At 31.4% G+C, this 19,561-nt stretch overlaps 1 protein-coding gene across 1 annotated transcript in view; it reads left to right on the forward strand.

Moving 5' to 3' along the window:
* Positions 1–12,315, forward strand: part of LOC143228505 (transcription factor AP-2-epsilon-like) — a 40,426-nt gene extending 28,111 nt beyond the window's left edge. Inside the window, 2 exon segments of the mRNA XM_076459755.1 lie at positions 8,095–8,326; positions 8,328–12,315. Of these exon segments, the coding sequence (XP_076315870.1) occupies positions 8,095–8,326; positions 8,328–8,390 (295 nt within the window). The 3' untranslated portion in view covers positions 8,391–12,315.
* Positions 12,316–19,561: the final 7,246 nt, after the last annotated feature.

The raw sequence follows: 19,561 nt of genomic DNA on the forward strand, positions 1-19,561 counted from the left end.
CGCGATTAGAATGCCTATATTAGAATTAATATGTTTTTTTTTTTCTTGAAACAGTTTCATTCAGTTAAATGAAACATCTTTGTGTTTCTACTTAAATGTATATTTTGTGAAGATAAAAGATAATGTCTATAAAGACCTGCATCTAAATTGTTATGTAATTTTGCCCATTTAGCAAATATATCGTTTGTTTTGACCGATTACAGATACGTAATGTTCATCTTCTAAAACATAAAGAAATAATTTTAACGACGCGTAATTTATTTTTCTAAATAAGGCTTTAATGTTTTTATAAAGCAATACAGGTTTATGAAACCTAACAAAGCATGGAAGAAAAAAACACGACTGGCTAACACTGCTTTTAACTTGAGGCTCTCACACAATTTTGAAAGTTTTAGTGATACGTTTTATGTATTTGTTATATTACAAAGTTTCAGAAAAGTGCCTTAACTTTGTGTATAATCATTAAATAATAGGAAAACAGCACCTGATTTTATTTGGCTGTACATAAATACAAATAATTTCGTCAACTTGTTGATTACTTTCGCTTATCTATTATTTTGAGAGTATTTAAAATTGTAAAGAGAAGTGATAGTGTTGATGCATCATCATTTTTCATACTTAACGGTCATCTTCAGCTAAAACAGTTTTGTTTTTCTAACAGAGTAGTTAGTCTTTAGAATGAGTCGCCTTCTGATATCGTGGGGGCAGTAAATTTAAATACGTTTAAGAGAAACCTTGATTAACTATATGAATGAAAAAGGCTTGATTTAAGATTTTTAATTTTTTTTATTTAATATTTTTAGTTTAATTTGGTTTGTTTATAATTTCGCGTAAAGCTACATGAAGACTATCTGTGCTAGCCGTCCCTGATTTAGCAGTGTAAGACTAGAGGGAAGGCAGCTAGTCATCACAACTTACCGTCAATCTTGGGCTACTCTTTTACCAACGAATAGTAGGATTGATCGTACCATTATAACGCCCACACAACTGAAAGTACGAGCATGTTCGGTGGGACAGGGATTTGAATCCGCGACCTTCAGATTACGAATCGAGTGCCTTAACCACCTGGCCATGCCGGGCTCTTGAAAACTTAAACTGAATGTTTAACATCAGTTTAATTCCAGCTTTTCGTTTTTGTTTTAATTTTTACGAAGACGTCTTACCAAACCATAAAAATATTTCCAAAATTGTAAAGTAACTTTGTGACCATAACTTCAATTTTAATTACATCTACAATAGTATAATAATAGCTAGCTGAGGCATGAGCGTCTTGTAAATCGTCTTAAAATAAAACACCTGCTCTCCAGTGGTGTAGCAGTATGTTTGTGGATTAACAACGTTAGAAATCGGGGTTTCGATACCTGGGGTGGGCAAAGCACATATAGCCCATTGTGGAGCTTTATACTTAATTCTAAACAAATAAACATCTATAATCCATCAGAGTCAATAAATGTTCGAATCTCTCTCTTTGTATAAGGCTAAGTGTCTGTTAATGTTATTTTAATGGGTTTTTTTCAACCATCGTTATATTTTTGAAGCAATTAAAGTGGCATTGTTTCTTTTATAGTTTCGAAGATTTGTCAAGCCTACGTCTTTTACCTCATTTGACTATGTCATAAGCTTACCTTGCGAAATGTTGGTGTTTGCCACTCAGTTAAACGAATTAAAGAAGCGAAGTTAGCGGTGTTTAAAATCTTGCTTTATTTTCCAACATTTTTATCTCCAATCAATTCATTATCTAGGTTAACAGGTTTAGCATTTAAATGTTCTTGTTTGTTTCTATATTTCCATTTAATTGCCAGAAACTAGTGGATTTTTAAGATATGTCGTTTTCCTTAACTTCTGTAACTAGAAATTAAGGATATTTATAATGATCATTTTTAAATGTTTTTTTCTTAATGGGAAATGTTAATAATTGCAAAAATTAATTACTGGTTTCTATATTCTCACAATAGAATAAAAGGTATCACTAACGTAGAGCATTATAATATCTATCAGAAAAACATTGTTAACGTGAAGAAACATTAAGTTATCGAAAAAGCTATAGTCATATAAAATGGAAATATAAGAAACACAATCCAAGTTATAAGAAACAGTTAATGCAACCCTGTAATATTTTATTATTATAACAAAGCTACAGATGTTACAGTTATGCGTATTTGCTTCTTGTGAGCCAAAGTTGTTCCAGTTGTTTCTTTTAACTTGTCTCGCGTGTTTGATTTCTGTAGTTGAAGACAAGAGTAGCATTTTAAACGATGTTGCACTTGTAATAATACCAACAACAAACAAGTAAAATGTCGTGGATGCGCTGTTTTAAAAGTCACTGCACATTTTGGAAAAAAACAGCAGATAAAAAGTAGTAAGTTTTTACTTTACTTTGTCGATTTTTTTCTCATAATGTATAACAGATAACGAATTTTGTTTTCACATGTGAGGCCTAAGATTATTTTAAATTGGAATGATGCTTCTGTCTGATATATTTTAGGTTTCATAATACTTCAGAAACAATAAGACTATCATTGCTGTATAGAAATTCATTGGTAGTTCTCCACTAACATTTTATATAACATAGCTGTCGGAACAACTTTTCCTCTCGATTTTCTAATCTGCGACCCTCAGATTACTAGTCGAGCGCCCTAACAAACTGGCCATGAATCTGCTTTCTCAGTAAATCTGTACACTTTCTTTTTATTGTGACAAAGACTATACTCAATTCTGGTTATTTATTTCAATATTTGGACGAGTAAGTTTTCTCTACCTTATTTTATAAAGTTAAAGAGTAATCAATTTAATTTTAAAATCTGAAAAGTTGTTATAAGATAATATTAAAATAATTTTAAAATATTTTATTAAATTTTAAACTGTAATTTGATAAAGCTATAACATTATAATATAGATGTCACAAACAGGAGCCAGCTCCCTCACATCCCATCCCAAGCACCCATTTAAGAGCTTCCGTATTTTTCTGTATATTTGCGACTTAAGTTAGTTAACAACAGTTTACGAACATAATGAAGTGGTTTATTTTTGGAAGAACATATTACGTGTTTTGACAGAACATTCGTCTGTCGTATTGAGTTATAGAAAGACAAGACAGATCAATGTTCTGTCGATATATGTAATATGTTTTCTGAAAAATAAATCACTTCGTTATATTTAATAAATTAGCAAACAACGATTTATAATATATTAGTATATATTTTTCAAGTATCTTCGACTTATCCGACTGGAATAAAGCTTCTAAAACGCAAGATAAAGGGACAAAGATAAATATATAATATAAGGTAACGTAAGTTAGTCATTAACTTATCATGAAAACAATTTCACTTGTGTTTTTATCTGAATACTAATATATAGTAGTTCCCATTGTTTTAAAATATACTCAAATTGCCAATGCATCTGTAAAACAGTTTTGAGGAATACGCACCAGAGCCCTTAATATCTGCTTCCTTTGATAAGTGCTCTTCTGTCATATTTGTTTTACTTTCAACTTTGTAAAAAATTAATACACTGTAGTATTTTTATCTCGCTTTCTCAAATATAATTATTCCAATGTAGTAGTTTTTAACATTGTGTTTCTGTTAACATATAATCTGTAACTAACTTTTGAATTCATGATTATGAGAAACCCACTCACTCTCTTTGTTAACCTGAAGATGACCTAAAAAGGTCGAAACATTGTTCTGTACTTTATGTTAATTAAAGTTTTAGTACCCATACCAACCGCCTTTAGAATATATTTTTTTTAACTTTTGAAATTAACAAATATAAGTTTTGTTGTTTTTAGCAAAAGAACAATCTTTGGTGGGGCGAGAAAGCAAAGCAATTATTAAATTACTTCTGGAAAAACGGTTGTTCGAACCATTTTCTAGTCACGTAACTTATGTGTTGTAATTCTTCATTAGTGTTTATGTTCCTTTCCTTGTGAAAGCTTACGGTTCCAATCTGTTACTAGCGTTATAAAACTTCTAGCTTATCGCTAAGCCTTTACGGGACGAGACTTCTTTTATCGGAAGTTTCATTTAAATGATATACAAAAGAAAATTACTTTTGCAAAACATTCGCAGTTTTGAAATTATAAGTTGGTTTCTGAAACTTTCTCATCCTTTTGAATCGAATGTTCGTGTAACATCAGGTATCTTATGGCGCCTTTTCTCCCTGCAGGAACGTTATTGTGGCCTTGTATAAGTATGGGAAAAATAGATTAAAATTTTAATGCTTGAATATAATGCAACATAAGCAGACCTATCTAGAGTGCTTTAACTTTATATAATTTGTATAATTTGTTTGCATCTATCCAACCCTCTATCTTTGTCCAAATGGTCATCGTTTTTAACCATGTGCTTCGATGATTAACATCGAATACATATCATATTTCAAAGACTTGTAGTATCAAACAACATACCATTCTTCAACCAGAATTTTCAGTTATATAACCATTTAAAGTTAGTAACATTGTTTTGAATGTAGCCGTGGTTGGAGATCCAATGATAAATCACATAAACCTGTATTTGATATTAAAATACTTTTGTGGACGATTACATACTTCAAATTTATAAACTGTCACATTTTTTAAATTATTTGAGAGTAACAAGAAAACACAATTAAAATTAGTTTTGAATAAAAAATTCAGATGCTATTTATCATACTTCAGATAATCACGTATTTTTATTATTTCTACACGTAATTCTAGCTTAATTGAAACAAGTGGTCTCATATTGTTTTCAGAAAGAGGATACTTGATTGAGCTGTCAGTACTTCACATTTTTTCAAAGTGTTCTCTCAGTGATAAACATGGAATTACACGGAATACACGTATATGTATTTCATTATTCTGCTCCCACTTCATTTTGAAATATTTATTTCAGTTTTAATTTTTTATTTGACAATGAGAATTACCCTAGCGATGGTGCGTGATTGGAATATATACTTATTATTAATTACTATACAAAACTTATAACCCCTGAATGTTAAACACAAAAATTTAACAGTGCATTCAGTTCTCTTGAAACAATTATAAATTATACAAAATGCGACTAAAGACTTTAGCAATAACCAGTTATAAATTAGGATGAAAAAAAGAATAGAAATACATCTTATAAAGAAATATTTATGACTTTGGAACTTCAATATACACAAAAAAGATGAGCTTTTAAATGTAATTTACACTCAAAATTGTGCTATGAATTTTCATAGCATATGCAGCTTGCGATTTTGCTTATAACTGTTAAAATACAGAGATAAACTAAATACTAAAGAAGAAACCGATATTCCTGTGTTTGGGTGCAAAGAAGTAGCCATATTATTTATTTTCCATATACAAAAGTGTCATCAACAAATAGATCCTATTTGACATTTTCATTTATCGAAAGTGATTCATGAAGAATTTAATGCACATAATCCTGTAAATGTTTCGGACGTGTAGTACAAATAATGCATAATTTATTATATCATATTATTTTCTTAAACAACATTGGAACTATTTAGTACCAATGTTACATTGTATTTAAACTACTTTGCAGCGAATTTAGCGTAAAAATAATTATTTTTATTTGTCAGATTTAGATACATAAACGTTTCATTAATCATAGTGGAAACCGTCCTCTTCAAATAATTATTTTCTTGCTGTTGGGTTCTTTGCATTTCTCTTAGTTTTCATACGAGTGATAAAGAATGGAGCTTTTTCTTCAGATGATAATTATAATATTTTAAATAAACTAATGTTATATTTATTTAGATTTTTCTGTCTAATTTTGTAAATTGCCATCTGATTTTACTGATTTCCTACAAGAAAGAATTTTGTTAGTGATTGCAGGAACTTATAAGAAGCAGAGAGAAAAGTTTGTTAATGTTCTTATTTATTATTATTTTCCTTAAACAAACTTCTAAGTATCGGAGCAGAAACATCGTTTTTACATTTAATAGTGTGTTTTGCAGTATGTAAATTATTAATTCGAAAAAAACACTTCGAACTACCGTTTTCATAGCATCGTAAATGTTATGAGAGGGAAAATGAAGTTTACTAACGAAGACAAATACCACTGAGAGAATGAATAACATTTTCTTTACATAATTCATTGAACGTTTATGAATACATTTATTCGATCATTAATGAAGTTTGAAGCAAAGTTCATTTGTATTTATATATTTAATATAAAATCTTAATGATATTTTATAACAATAAAGTTTGGAAAACATTGAGAATGAATTAACAGTGAAGTATTGCAAAAGAATTAACACCATGAAGGAAACCACAAAATACAATCAAAATATCAGAATTATCAAACGATAGAGCAAATAATATAGACTAAAAACAAAAAATGTCAATCATCGGTCATAATTTAAGCTACGTGAGTTATAAGTTGATGGATGTTATTGTATTAATTAAAAGTACTTTAAATGGGTGTTTGTAGATTATTAACATCGGGGTGGTCTTTCGCAACTGGAAGACTTTCTTTCTTGTAGACTCAGCGTAACGTAGGTAAAGTTGTTACTTAATTTGTTATGACACAGGGTTTCTTCGTGTGAATGTATTTTGCTGAGTGAAATGGATTTTACCAGTTCTACTCAATACTGATATGTGTTTATTTTAGTTTGCAAATGTTACTTAGTTTTACCAATGTAAGTAACCTCATATCTGTATATGAGCCACATGGGAATGAGTGTCAGTAATTGATTCTTATGCTGAAAGTAATTTTTCATTCAGAAACTAGGTCTAGAGATAAATCTGAATTGAATCTTGAATGCATGTCTTTTTATCAACACTTTGTGAACCAATGGCAGATAACAAGTAGTCATTTGGGGACAGTGCATGGTTTGTTACAAGGTTGAAATTTATTGTTAAGGATTTTGCATGTGGTATTGTTTACGTTTGTTGGATAGCAACTGTGTTTTAAAGGTTTATACATCCTAGGAGTTTTTTCTTGTATAATGGTGTAATTAGAATCGAGGTGAAAAATTCTGTTTAAAAGTACTTGGTTTGGGTTACGTTTAAAAAAAACACGTAGTTACACCGATATAGTGATATAGAGGCCGGTGAAAGTGTTTTTATGCTTGTTTATAATGATACTGAAACAAAAAAAACCTAGTACATATATGACAACTACCATTGTTAATTGAGAAACACTAGGACGGAAGAGTTTGGAAACTTAAAACGACCGTTCGAAAACTATTACCAACGAGATGTGCAAAATACTTAACAAACACATTTTGTATATTGATGCTTGTCATAACTAGAATAAAACACATTCATGCACACTGAGGACAAACGCAGAACAATTAAAATACAAGTATTAAGTTAAAAACGGTTTCAATTTAATCTATCAACACTCGATGTTTGTCAAGCGTGACGAAAGGCTTTCATTCACAACGATATTTGAAAACAATTATAGTTTTATTTTTATGATTTATGCTTAGTGTATACTTGAGGTTGACATTTTAGAAGATGTTCAATCAGTAATTTCGTTAAATATTACTATTGTGACATCTAAAATACGAGGTGTTTTTGGTAGTACCACGCCTCGAACCTGAGACCATCGTACGTTCAATTAGATATACAACTGACTACCATTCGCAGGATTATTTTTGTACTTTGATGTCAAAGTTATAATATTTTATTGATCTGTGTATCATGCGAGAGGTTATGAAACATGAAAGTGTTCCAGAAAATGGAATTATATAAAGTAATCAGAAAGTATGTTTTAAAATTCTAATCATCTATAGCAAGTAACAGTGTAATATTAAGAAAACTGAAGGGGGGTTGTTAAAATAACGTGCAACAGTTAGCTTGAATAACTGTCAATTTTCAGTTTCATCTATTTAAACTTTTCTTGTCTGGACAATTCAAAGGACATCCTGAATTACAGTAGGAATCATAATTATTACATATGGCATTCAGAATCAACATAAGTTATGACTTTAATTTTGTGCGGCTGAATCATAAAATACTCGTAGTATTTCTATTTTATATATAAGATTATTTTGTAGGCTATTTAGTTACATATTTCCATGTCCTTTGTAACGGAGGGTATATTACACTTTATATTTAATCTTGTAAATGATCATTGACAGTTAAATCATTTCTTTCTTTTTCAGACAAACATTAAAAGAGTTATCCGACTTACTAAATCAAGATAGATCTCCTTTGTGCAATACTAGGCCTCAAAGTATTTTGGATCCTAACATACAGCGCCACCTGACGCATTTCTCTCTCATAACTCACGGATTCGGCAGCCCTGCGGTGATGGCAGCCCTCACAGCAGTTCAGAACTTCCTTACGGAGTCGCTCAAGTACATGGAAAAACAGTTGAATAACTATCAGACAACAACCCCCTGGCCATGTAACCGCTGCGGGCAATGGGGTTGATACTAAAAAAGAAGACAAGAAATAATGACCAATAGAGAAAATTAAATCTTTTTTCCTTGATTTTGAAAGATAGAAGGTACTCCAACTGCTCAAAAACAATTTTGAGAAAGGTGAAATAGATACGTAGCTATGATTTCAATGTTTATAATTTAGTAGAACAGTCTGTCACAATAGATACCTTGAATTTAGGGTGACAGAAACATTATAGTTCATTAAAAGAAAAAAAAAATCACGAAGGTATGTTCGATTCGTCTACCGTGCTCGGTGCCACCTATATTTTGCTCCCCAAATTCTACAGCTGCAATAAAATGACCCATCGAAAATAATATTGCCAAATCATCCTTCATCATAATATGTATATCTATTGCCATAAGAAGTTAAACATAACTTGTATGCTATAAAGGTAAAATTTGATATTGGCTACGTTGGAACTCAGAACAGCGCATCTATTGCCACAAGAAGTTGAACGTGTCTTACTTTTAAAGAACAGCTCTTATTGGTTATTCTGGATTAAAGAGACATTGAAACGTGTATATGAAAGATATTCTTTGAATAAAGAATCTTGATAACATGATACGAATGTAAACAATGTGATGTCCAAGAACTCTTTTGACAAATAAATTATTATGATTTTGTTTTATAGTTTGAGCAGAACTTGAAGTTTTATCGTATAAATATAGTAATCTACCATAAAGATACTTTATCCAACACTGAATGCTCATTTCGTATCTGTTATGGAAATGTACAAGGTGTGCATTTTATTGTGTTGCAACAATAAAAGTCTCGCCAAAAGTAAATTCGACATGTGCCAGAAAATTGATGAATTATTTTTATCTTTGTTTTACTAATAAGTAATTGCATGACTTACGTTCTCAGCGCCATGCTATTTTTATAGTATTAGTGATGGAAAGTAAACATACCTATTAAAAACTAATATCAGTTCAATTTTTGAAAGAGTATTGGTGTTTGCATTATGTGCATTTGTTTTGTTTTTTATTCTATTGAGTTAGATAAAAAGAGCCTATGTAATCAAACGTTTATGTATAAAAAGAAACTAGATGACATTTATAGCAGAGGATTCTTTGCAAAATTTCTATTTTAAAATACATGTATTTTCGCTACGTGATGAAAAAAACTCAATAGAAAAATCAAATTTTCGGTTTAAAGGTATAAACTTTTTTGAAAATAGAAAATACAACAGTTTCTTACTTTATTTTAGTAAAGTATAAAGCTATAATCGCTAGATTGGAATGTTCCTTTGTAGTTTTAGTAAACATGGATTAATTAATATTTGGAAACTGTACTTGTTACATGTTAGATTAAAGCTTCTGGGAGTTATTATGAATAGGGCGAAATTGTTTAAAGTGCAAACAATGTGTTTTCACCTCAGGTCTTTGGTAATAATGCTCTTGTATGTTGTATTTTGTTTTATTTTTTGTTTGGTTGTTGATTTGTCTGTTTCTTCGTGTCATTTTACATAGAAAACCTCGAAATTGATCTGTCAATATTGATATAATGTTGATTTTCCTCAATATTGATATAATGTTGATTTTCCTCAATATTGACAAATGTTGTGAACAAAATTGTTTACTACGTCATAAATATCTTAAATAAATGTCAATAATAATAACAAATTAGTCCACAAATGTTATCATCGGTTAGTGTTATGAAGGCTGACACAATGGGAATTCAACTGATGATAAAAAGAAAACAAACTGTGTCGTAAAATTTCTGTTTGATAGTTGCTGCTAATAGCAGCTATCATTATTTGAAATGAATAGAAAAACATTGTTCCTTGAATAACCACTGAATCATCTAATAAATATCCCTTGAATATCCATTATGAATTAGATCTAAACTGGTTATTAACATTAAGTAGATTTATCAGTAATTTTATATCAAAAATCAATTTTAAAGCTAATAAAATTAGACATGATACAATACATGAACTCTTCTGCCCCTCACAGATTTAAATATTTTTGCATTAAAGTTAATTTTTATTAGTGTATCCCTTAGTTTTAAAGTTTAAATTGAAAGTTTTAAATTTAGACTAAATCCTTAATTAACACCAGCAAACCGTCCATTTAAATAAAATGTATATACTTAGCATAACTTTTTCTTTAAAGACAATAATCCCGAATAAATATTTATCAACATACAACCTCAAATTTAAATTTGGCATTTTTAGCAGAGTTTTAAAGTCATTAGAGATTAAATTAATTAAACAAAAAGAAGTTAAAGGTCTTAAAAACTATAATTAGATTGCGTTGACTGATCAGTGGCTACCAACATCGATAACGAAGTTTTATATTGTATTAGATAGCTAAAGAGTAAAATCTATCTTTTAGGTGCTTTTAAACAACTCTTCAAAGGGCTCTCACTTTCAATATGAAAAATTTGAGTTAATAATTGCATTCATGTTCTGCATTAAAAATAATATTACAAAGAAAAACGATAGGAAGGTGACTGAATTTGTTGTAGCTGAAAATTTTCATACTAATCGTACACGTAAATTGAAATGCTAATTAAACTTTCAAAGAAAAAAGCACAACTTTCAAAGTTCGTATTATCAGCTTAATGATATTATTTTGCATAATATTTCATATCAAATAGAATGTACTCTAATGTCACAAACATAGGTAGCATAACCGAATAGTTTTCGATACTGTTAGCGTTTGTGACACGAATGGTGATTAACGTAACAAATGTAATCTGTATATTTCAGTAAATATGTACATCCTACACGAAGGACGTTTTCTTAACGAGTATTTTTACAACAGTTTGGATTGGGCTGGGGTGTTGTTTTACCAGCTTTCCCACCTCATTGGTCTAGTCCTCCGAACATAAGGTCAGTGTTTTAATTTGCATCTTGTACTTAAAGTGAAGGCCCGACATGGCCAGGTAGGTTAAGGCGTTCGACCCGTAATGCGAGGGTCGCGGGTTTGAATCCCCATCGCACCAAACATGCTCGCCCTTTCAGCCGTGGGGCGTTATAATGTTACGGTCAATCCCACTATTCGTTTGTAAAAGAGTAGCCCAAGAGCTGGCGGTGGGTGGTGATGACTAGCTGCCTTCCCTCTAGTCTTAAACTGCTAAATTAGGCACGGCTAGCGCAGATATAACAAACAAACTTAAAGTAAAGTGATCAATTTTTTTTAAAGGTAATTTTTTTCAGACAAGCCCTTTAAAATAATCTTTTGTTTGTTGCAAGATCAGAGGATTTAAAACTCAAAATTTTGATTAGAAAAGCAGAGACTGTGAGCTTGAGGCAGATCTCTGGAATAAGTATTACGTATTTCTTAATTATTCTTGTACAGTATAATGAACTTCAGTCTTAATGAATAACATCTCCAGTGTAAATTGTGTCCTGTTCGATGTCCATAAACATAACCACGCATGAATGACACGCGGTGACAATTCGTTATGTACACGGCTTTCTATATGAATAGGTTATGCGCATCTATATAGATAGAGATTTATATACATGTACATTTACGAGCTTCGTGTGCCACCTGTCTTGTTTCGATGCCATATTCTATCAACTGAACTGTGGGTTTTAATTACTAATCCTATTTTATGATCAAGTTTTAAAACTATGTGGCGTATTTAATATTTTGTTTAAGTTATGTAAGTGAAATCAGTTGTTCCATGAAAATGAAAATAAATATTAATAAAGTTGGTTTACTTCAACCAGCCAGTAAATGTATTACTTTGTTTTATTTAGGTGTTTATGTGATTCGAAACTACTGATCCAAGTATCAAATGTACAACAGATAGTTTTACTAAGATAACTATAAAAAAACAAGCGAAATAAATATAGAAACTTTATATATGTGACAAATAAAAGTATAATACTGTGAAACGTTTATTTTTATTTTCTCAAATTCATAGGATGTCCTATATATTACATGCGATAAAATATTAACTATGTTAATTAGGCAAATGTAAAATACTAGCTCATATTCATTCAGAAGCTAAATAACTAACTGAAATTATCATTTTATTTACTAAACACCAGTCGGTGTAAGTATAACTCTTTTGTAATTTTGGTCTTTAGAAATGGAAAAAAAATATAACATCAATTTTTTATGCTTTTAGATTCATATGGATTATACAAGGTTAAGTACAATTTATCTTTTGAGAAATTTATAATAGTGTAAACCAAGGCACAGGGGGATAAACAATCAGAAGCTGAAGTTTTACATGCATATACTAATATGTGACATGACAGATATTGTGATAAAATATAAAGCCTGAAATGTAGTTTCTTAGTCAGCTTATAGGCAAAACATATGTTTGTATTATGTATTGGCTCCCATTCAAAATTTACAATTAGGGAATTAAGAAACAAACTAACTTCATGTATATAATAACAATATAGTTCTTATAGGAGAAATCAGCCTTGAATCAAAGGTTTCACCTATTCAGAATTATTTCACAATTCTTGCAAAAAAAAAAAGTTTACAAGCTAGAAATCCTATTTTTTCACCATACAATATATGTTAAAATATGTTTTATAGAGTTGCTTTTTCTGTCTGTTGTGGGGATTTGGGTGTAGAGATACTACTTCTCATAAGCAGTTTCATCATATCTTACACTTTCAAAAGTTATAGACTTAAATTAGGGACATTTAAATAAATATCCTATAATGTTTTTAATTAAGTCCAGTGGTTTGTGATCCTTGTTTTTTGAACTATTGGATGGTATTGTTTAACAAGTATATAGACTACATTTTATGATTAGCACACAATCACCAGTAGTTAACACAGTGTGTGTGTGTGCGTTTTTCTTATAGCAAAGCCACATGGAGCTATCTGCTGTGCCCACCGAGAGGAATCGAACCTCTGATTTTAGCATTGTAAATCCGTAGACTTACCGCTGTACTAGCGGGGGGCAGTTAACACAGTCAGAAATTGTAAGATCAATGACCGATTGGAAGTGGTTTTCATTAATTTCCTGATTTTAGAGCTCAGTTTTACCTCCTGAGATATCTGCTGGATACCAAATGATAACTGCTAGATTATCACATAGTTTACAATGGCTGGTGCTAATAGACCATAGACCCTCTCAATACACCTAAATATGTATAATTCCTCCACATGCAGTGAGAAAGTTTGTTCTTTGTGGGCCCAGAACATAAATCAGGTGATCTGAATGGAATAGATTTTATTTCACAGGAATTGCCTCTACTTAGTTTTCTTTTAGGCTAGCTGGAGTGAGTGAATCGATTAAAGTATAACAATACAGTATCTTGATGCTATGCTGTTTAGAGTATATAGAGCAGTAAAAGCACATTTAGCGTTGACTGATGCATTTAGCCAAGGTTTATTTAAGTGTCCATTGATATACAATGTAGCAACAACACGAATATTAATAATTCGCAATGAGAATTTCAGCTGAAACTCTTACTTCCAGTACTTTTTTTCAGTTGATTACTTAATTGATAATGCCTGTAAAACCGTCTTTAGTTTCAGTTCTCATAGATTGTGGCATGTTACAGAGCCTTAACTATTATATAGCAGAGAAGCAGCCAAGTTGGCCGTCGTGGTAATAGTATATATATATGTATGTATGTATATGTATATATATATGTATGTATGTCGATGTGCGAGGTTTTATGCAAAGTCATTCATCAGTGTTGTACAATTAGAATGAAGCACAACTTACAGACAACACTCGAATGAGAATAAAAGTAGTGTGGATGTTAAAAAACCTCAAGTTATGTAGCTAACTCTAGCTATAGGCCCTTCTCATTTATAGTTAAGCACGAAGTTACACAATAAGTTATCTGTGTTCTGCCCATCCCGGGTATCGAAATCTGGTTTTTAGCATGTAAGTCTGCAGACATACCTCTGTGCCTGTAAAAAGCAGAATTATTTTAAGATTCAGCTTTCATTAATGCTAGTGTGAGAACGTTTCAATTTTTATGTGGAACTATTCAGCAGGCAGTGAATTTTAAGAGAGAAGATTAATAATGACTAGACTGAGAGTACAACCGCAGCAAGAACATAGTTTAATATACCGTTTTGTAAGTGTTGATCATGAAACTTTTAGCTGGATTAAATTGAAATGTGACTAGGTGTAGCAACTACCATAATAAATACAAAGGTGGAGTACCAAACGTTTTATTTTGTTATGATTGGATATTTTTTAATCAGTTGGAATAAAATATTTCGAAAAGCACATGCTTCTATTATATTTTATTAGCATTATTTCAGTACAAAGAAAAAGTTATATTGCATAAAAATGTCAATTGTACATGTATAGTGAAAGGTAAGAAGTAACACCATAGTGTTTTGTCTATATTTTTGTGCTAAATTAGTTCCTGTAAATGTTAGTGCATTTTGTAACGGATTTACTGTTTACATTTATTTTAATACCTACGTTTGTTTCTGTTTGATGTATGTAACATAGTTGTTGCCAGGCCAAAGACGGTTAGCGATCAAGTTGCTGTTTCAGGTAAGGCTGATGTTGTTGTTGAGGGGAATCCACACATTTTTTTTTTTCTCGTGCACTGTGACTTGAGCTCAGGCTAAGAAATTAAGCAAAGAACTGATAGACGTGTGTTCAACGAGCAACATTCTAGATTTCTTTCAGACTTTTTATGAATCCGACAGGGATCATATGAATAATTGTCCTACTGATAATTCATTATTGGGTGACGATGATAAATGCAAGGGATCTGGTTCACCTGCAAAGTTTTGTTTGCAAGAAGTGAACTGACTATTGAGCAAGAAAAGAATCCACAAATCTCTTCACTACTTAAATATACACCCCTAAAGAATGAATTGGAGAAAGTTCCAAATGCTTAATTTTCAAAAATGGTGTGCTCATGAGAAAATGGAGACCACCAAATGTATCACTCTGGGTTGTAGTTTATCAAATCATTATTCCAAAAGCATATCATTCTGAAATATAGAAAGTTGCCCAGACTTCCCATAAGAGGTTATTTACGTCATCAAGACATGTGACAAAATTATGAGATATTTCGTTTGGCCAAAAACTGGGCAAGATGTTTCTCAGTTTTGTAAAACTTTTTGTATGTGCCAAACGTTCGGAACACCTAACCAGAAAATTTCTGTTACTCATTTGAAACCTATCTTAGCTTCCGAAAAACACCTCAGCCGTGTGATTATTAATTGTCTTAAGCCAAGAAAGATAAAATTTGTGTATAAGCACATTCACGTGCTATGTAATTTTATTACAATAAGGTAATTTGTATTGATTGTGTTATGTACTGTCATGATTTTTGAAGTTGTATAATTATGTGATAATGTATTGCTGTCCAAATATATGTAAAATATCTTAGTTAAAAACTGTATAACATCAGTTTTTAATTATCTAAGGAGGGACGTGTAACGTATTTATTGTTATATATTTATTTTAATACCTACGTTTATTTCAGTTTCATAAATGTAACGTGTATTGTTAAACTTGCATTGCGCAAGCCCCATATGTTCTCTAAATTTGTAGAAGATTTTCAAGTGTAAGAATCAATAATAGATGTTTTAGGAAAACACTAACATATCATCGAATATTGTTGAACATTCAAGAATCTCAACTTAAAGTGTATAAATCGACGCGACGAGAGACAGAATAAAATATTGTTTGGTCGCTATAGCCAGTGTACTATAAGCCTCAGAAGCTATAATTATGATTAAGGCTTATTAATCAGAAAACTACAGAGCTGGACCAAGAACGTTTATAGATTTTGAACATCACGAACCGGTCAACTTTAAAAATTAACTTCGTACTTTAGTATTTGTACGAACCCATCGCATAACTTCAAGAGAAAAAAAAAATATTGTGTGAAGAATAAAGCTATTTAGCATTACTCTTAAGTAAAATGTATCTGTGTGTCAACATAAAAGTAACTTGCGCCCCGTTGATAAAATACTCGGTTCCAGACTAGATAGAAAACTGAGTATTGTTTGTGAGGTTGAAAATTTTTGTATATAAATAATTATTTGTAATAGCTATTAGTAATAACCGTTATTATAAAATCCTTTTTTTATATTAAAATATATTTGTGTTAAGATATAATATTGTGTGTATCAATCTTTTTGGCAAATACCATATATTTGATACATATTAATATTTAATTAATTTCTATAATTCAAAGTAAAATTTCTGTCTGTTTGAAATCACAATACGTAACATAATAAATTGGAAACTCGTTCGAGATAAATTATAATATGTAACGAATTTCACTTTCATAAAAATCTAAGTAAATAATCATTTGGCGGATAACCTATTATTGTTACTTGTGTGACTGTTTATCTTCCTATCTTCACCTCCCATTTATTTCTTACTGTTGAGGACTGTTTGATATAATAACCAATTGGTAGTGGAGGGAACGTAGTAGGCAGAATACATTATTCAGAAATAAAAAAAACAAACATGTCGAGTACCAAAAGCAGTTACGGCTTTGTTCTTGTCATCCAAACCGTCAGAATACAGGTCTGAAGTAATAAACTATTGGACCCCTTCCTCTACATCCAGACGTTTGTCTAACCATGGTAGCAAGAAGCCATCAACATGTGTCTTGGCATTCACTGAGTTTAAAATCAGCACAAGTTCTATTCATAGTTACTATTGGAGACGACCATGCACTTTTTGAAAGCTGTATTACTCAGTTTCCAAAATGTACATACTGTATCATGGTGCTATATTTCTAGTGCTCCAGGTAGTTGTTTAGACAGAAATGTATCATTTGTATCAGTGCAATGGCATGTGGTTGTTGTTCTATTCAGTTAGTGGTCCAGTCTCACATGTACTTTAACAAACTTAACCAACATGTCACTGCGAATTAGCTGCTATGTCAAGTGTAGATTCCTTATACAATCTTCGGCTAGTGGTTTCAGATATGTTGGAAGCCAAAATCTTGCCTTTGAACATAGCATAATTGAAGCAACACCAGTAGGGATCACCTCCATCTTGCTTCCCTTCAAATGACCATTCTAGTAGGAAACATGATAGTCAACAATCAGTAAACGACATTAGCATTATGTCTTTCAATGGGCAAATTAATATCCACATTAATGCTATCTGCATTTTACACAAAAATAGTAAATTTTGGGCAGTGACTTGATACTGACACATTATATTTAGCCCATAGTAAAACACTGAACACCATATACTTGAAAAAATGTTAGCTCCCAACCCAGAATGATGAGTTATCAGAGGTAGCTGGCCCATTGCTTCTAAGCAAATCAGGTGTTCTATGAACTAGGTTGCTTTGGCAGCATACATCCTCCTACTGAGAGGCTTACCAATGTCCCACATATCACCATATTCACAAGCTAGTGCCCACTGTTTGGCCTGTTGGGGTTCTAACACAGTGCCCTGTGAATGCCTAGTGGTCCTGTAATAACTACCCCATTCAGTCTCCAACTCACAATCTGCAAATCACCACAAAGTTCTTTCCTAGCTTTGTAGCTATAGAGAGATGGTCATCATGTCCGTTTGCAACATTAAGAAGATGCCTTTTCACAGAATGGCTTACTATTCCTGACAACCACCTCTATTTAGTGTGTGATTCTTTCTTTAACTCAATTTTCTTCTGAATCTGTAAAAAATGCCATTTTCTCAAGTTTGAAGCCTCAATTAAATCACTGCAGAACAGAAGAATATAGACACACACACACACATATCCATGGAAACAAATCTCCACAGTAGCAGTATCCATGGTCATTGAACAAAACTTTTTCTTTCCTATCTACTCTGTGGTATTCTCAGATTCACTCATTTCTTTCAGAATAAATGGGTAGAATCTACAAAAACAAGAAGTTAGTTAGGTATTAGATCATAGAGTCAGAGCTTGACTTTTTCTGACTTTGACTGAGTTTAACACAAAAAACATTCAAGGCCAGATTACAAAAATCACAGTTTTTATTATCAAAACACATACAATTGAAGTTACAAGGTATTAAAGTGTATAATGTGCACTATGAAACACTAGAGAAAGAGAGACTTTTAAGAGTCTTTCTCAACAGTTCATGCTCAGATATAGTCTAATTTAAAGATTTTTGGAAAACAGCTAGATAATTGTGCAAGCTTGAAAGCATGAAAAACCTCTATGGCCAGTCCCAGTTTGCCCCCCGAATAAGAAAGGTTCACCTTTTGAAAGTGCTCAGATTATATGGTTTTTATTCAAACTCCAATGGAAGATAGAGAATTAGGTAACTTTGTGTTCATGTTCCCTGGAAAGTCTGGAGAAAAACCTTTAATTAAAATCAGAGTATGTGAGACTCTAGAAAAATGATTTAATGCTCAAACTCAAAGTATTGAAGTACCTTACTCCTGTTGAGACTTCCTAAAGTCATTGTACACTTTTGTAGTAAAATATGTTATCTGACCACATTGCAAACTGATGTTTTTCCTTCTTACTTACATATTAAGTTTACAATATTTGGAGAAAGCCAATTAACTACACAGAGTTGAGTATGTTGTGATAAAACAAAATTAAATATGTAAATCAGAAAGTCTTGTGACAACCACAGTCAATATAAAGCCACAGTTGAATGACATGTATCAGAACAACATTATGACAATTTGGTATTTTATAATATGGTGCCACTGAACATTGATTGCTTTTAGGAAGTATATATAATGGGCATTTCTGTTCTGAAAGATTAATCTGATCATAAAGATCTGTTCAAGTCAGAGATTTAGAATTTCCAAAATGATAATATTCTTTCTAGTTAATGGCATTGAAAAAGAAATATGAATCATAATCTGATATCAAGACCATCAAGAAAGAGACCTGCAACAAGTCATATCCAAATTATAACCAAAATGCAATAACTTATATCAGGTGAGAAATTTTAGAAAAAAGGTCAGCAACAAAAGACATTACATGCACTAGGCAACAGTATGCAGAATAATTACAGAATATCACTATTTGGAAAAACAACATAAGTCATGAGTATCCAAGCTGTCTTCCCAGCATCTTTTCCACTGTCACATACCTCAAGCAGCTGGAGAATAAAATGACATCTATTCATACTATTCCATACAAGACATAACAATCAAGTCAACTTATGGGTTTCTGTGCAATCAGATTGTTGAAATGGGAGCTGAAAAATCATTTTTCTTATATATTAGATAGATAATGGAAAGCATGTAAGGAAAATTTATGTATTTTGGAAAAGGCAGCCTTATTGAAAAGCATATTATAATGGAAACTTTACAGCA

Source organism: Tachypleus tridentatus, chromosome 10, assembly GCF_004210375.1.
Source record: "Tachypleus tridentatus isolate NWPU-2018 chromosome 10, ASM421037v1, whole genome shotgun sequence".
Taxonomy (NCBI): Eukaryota; Metazoa; Arthropoda; class Merostomata; order Xiphosura; family Limulidae; genus Tachypleus; species Tachypleus tridentatus.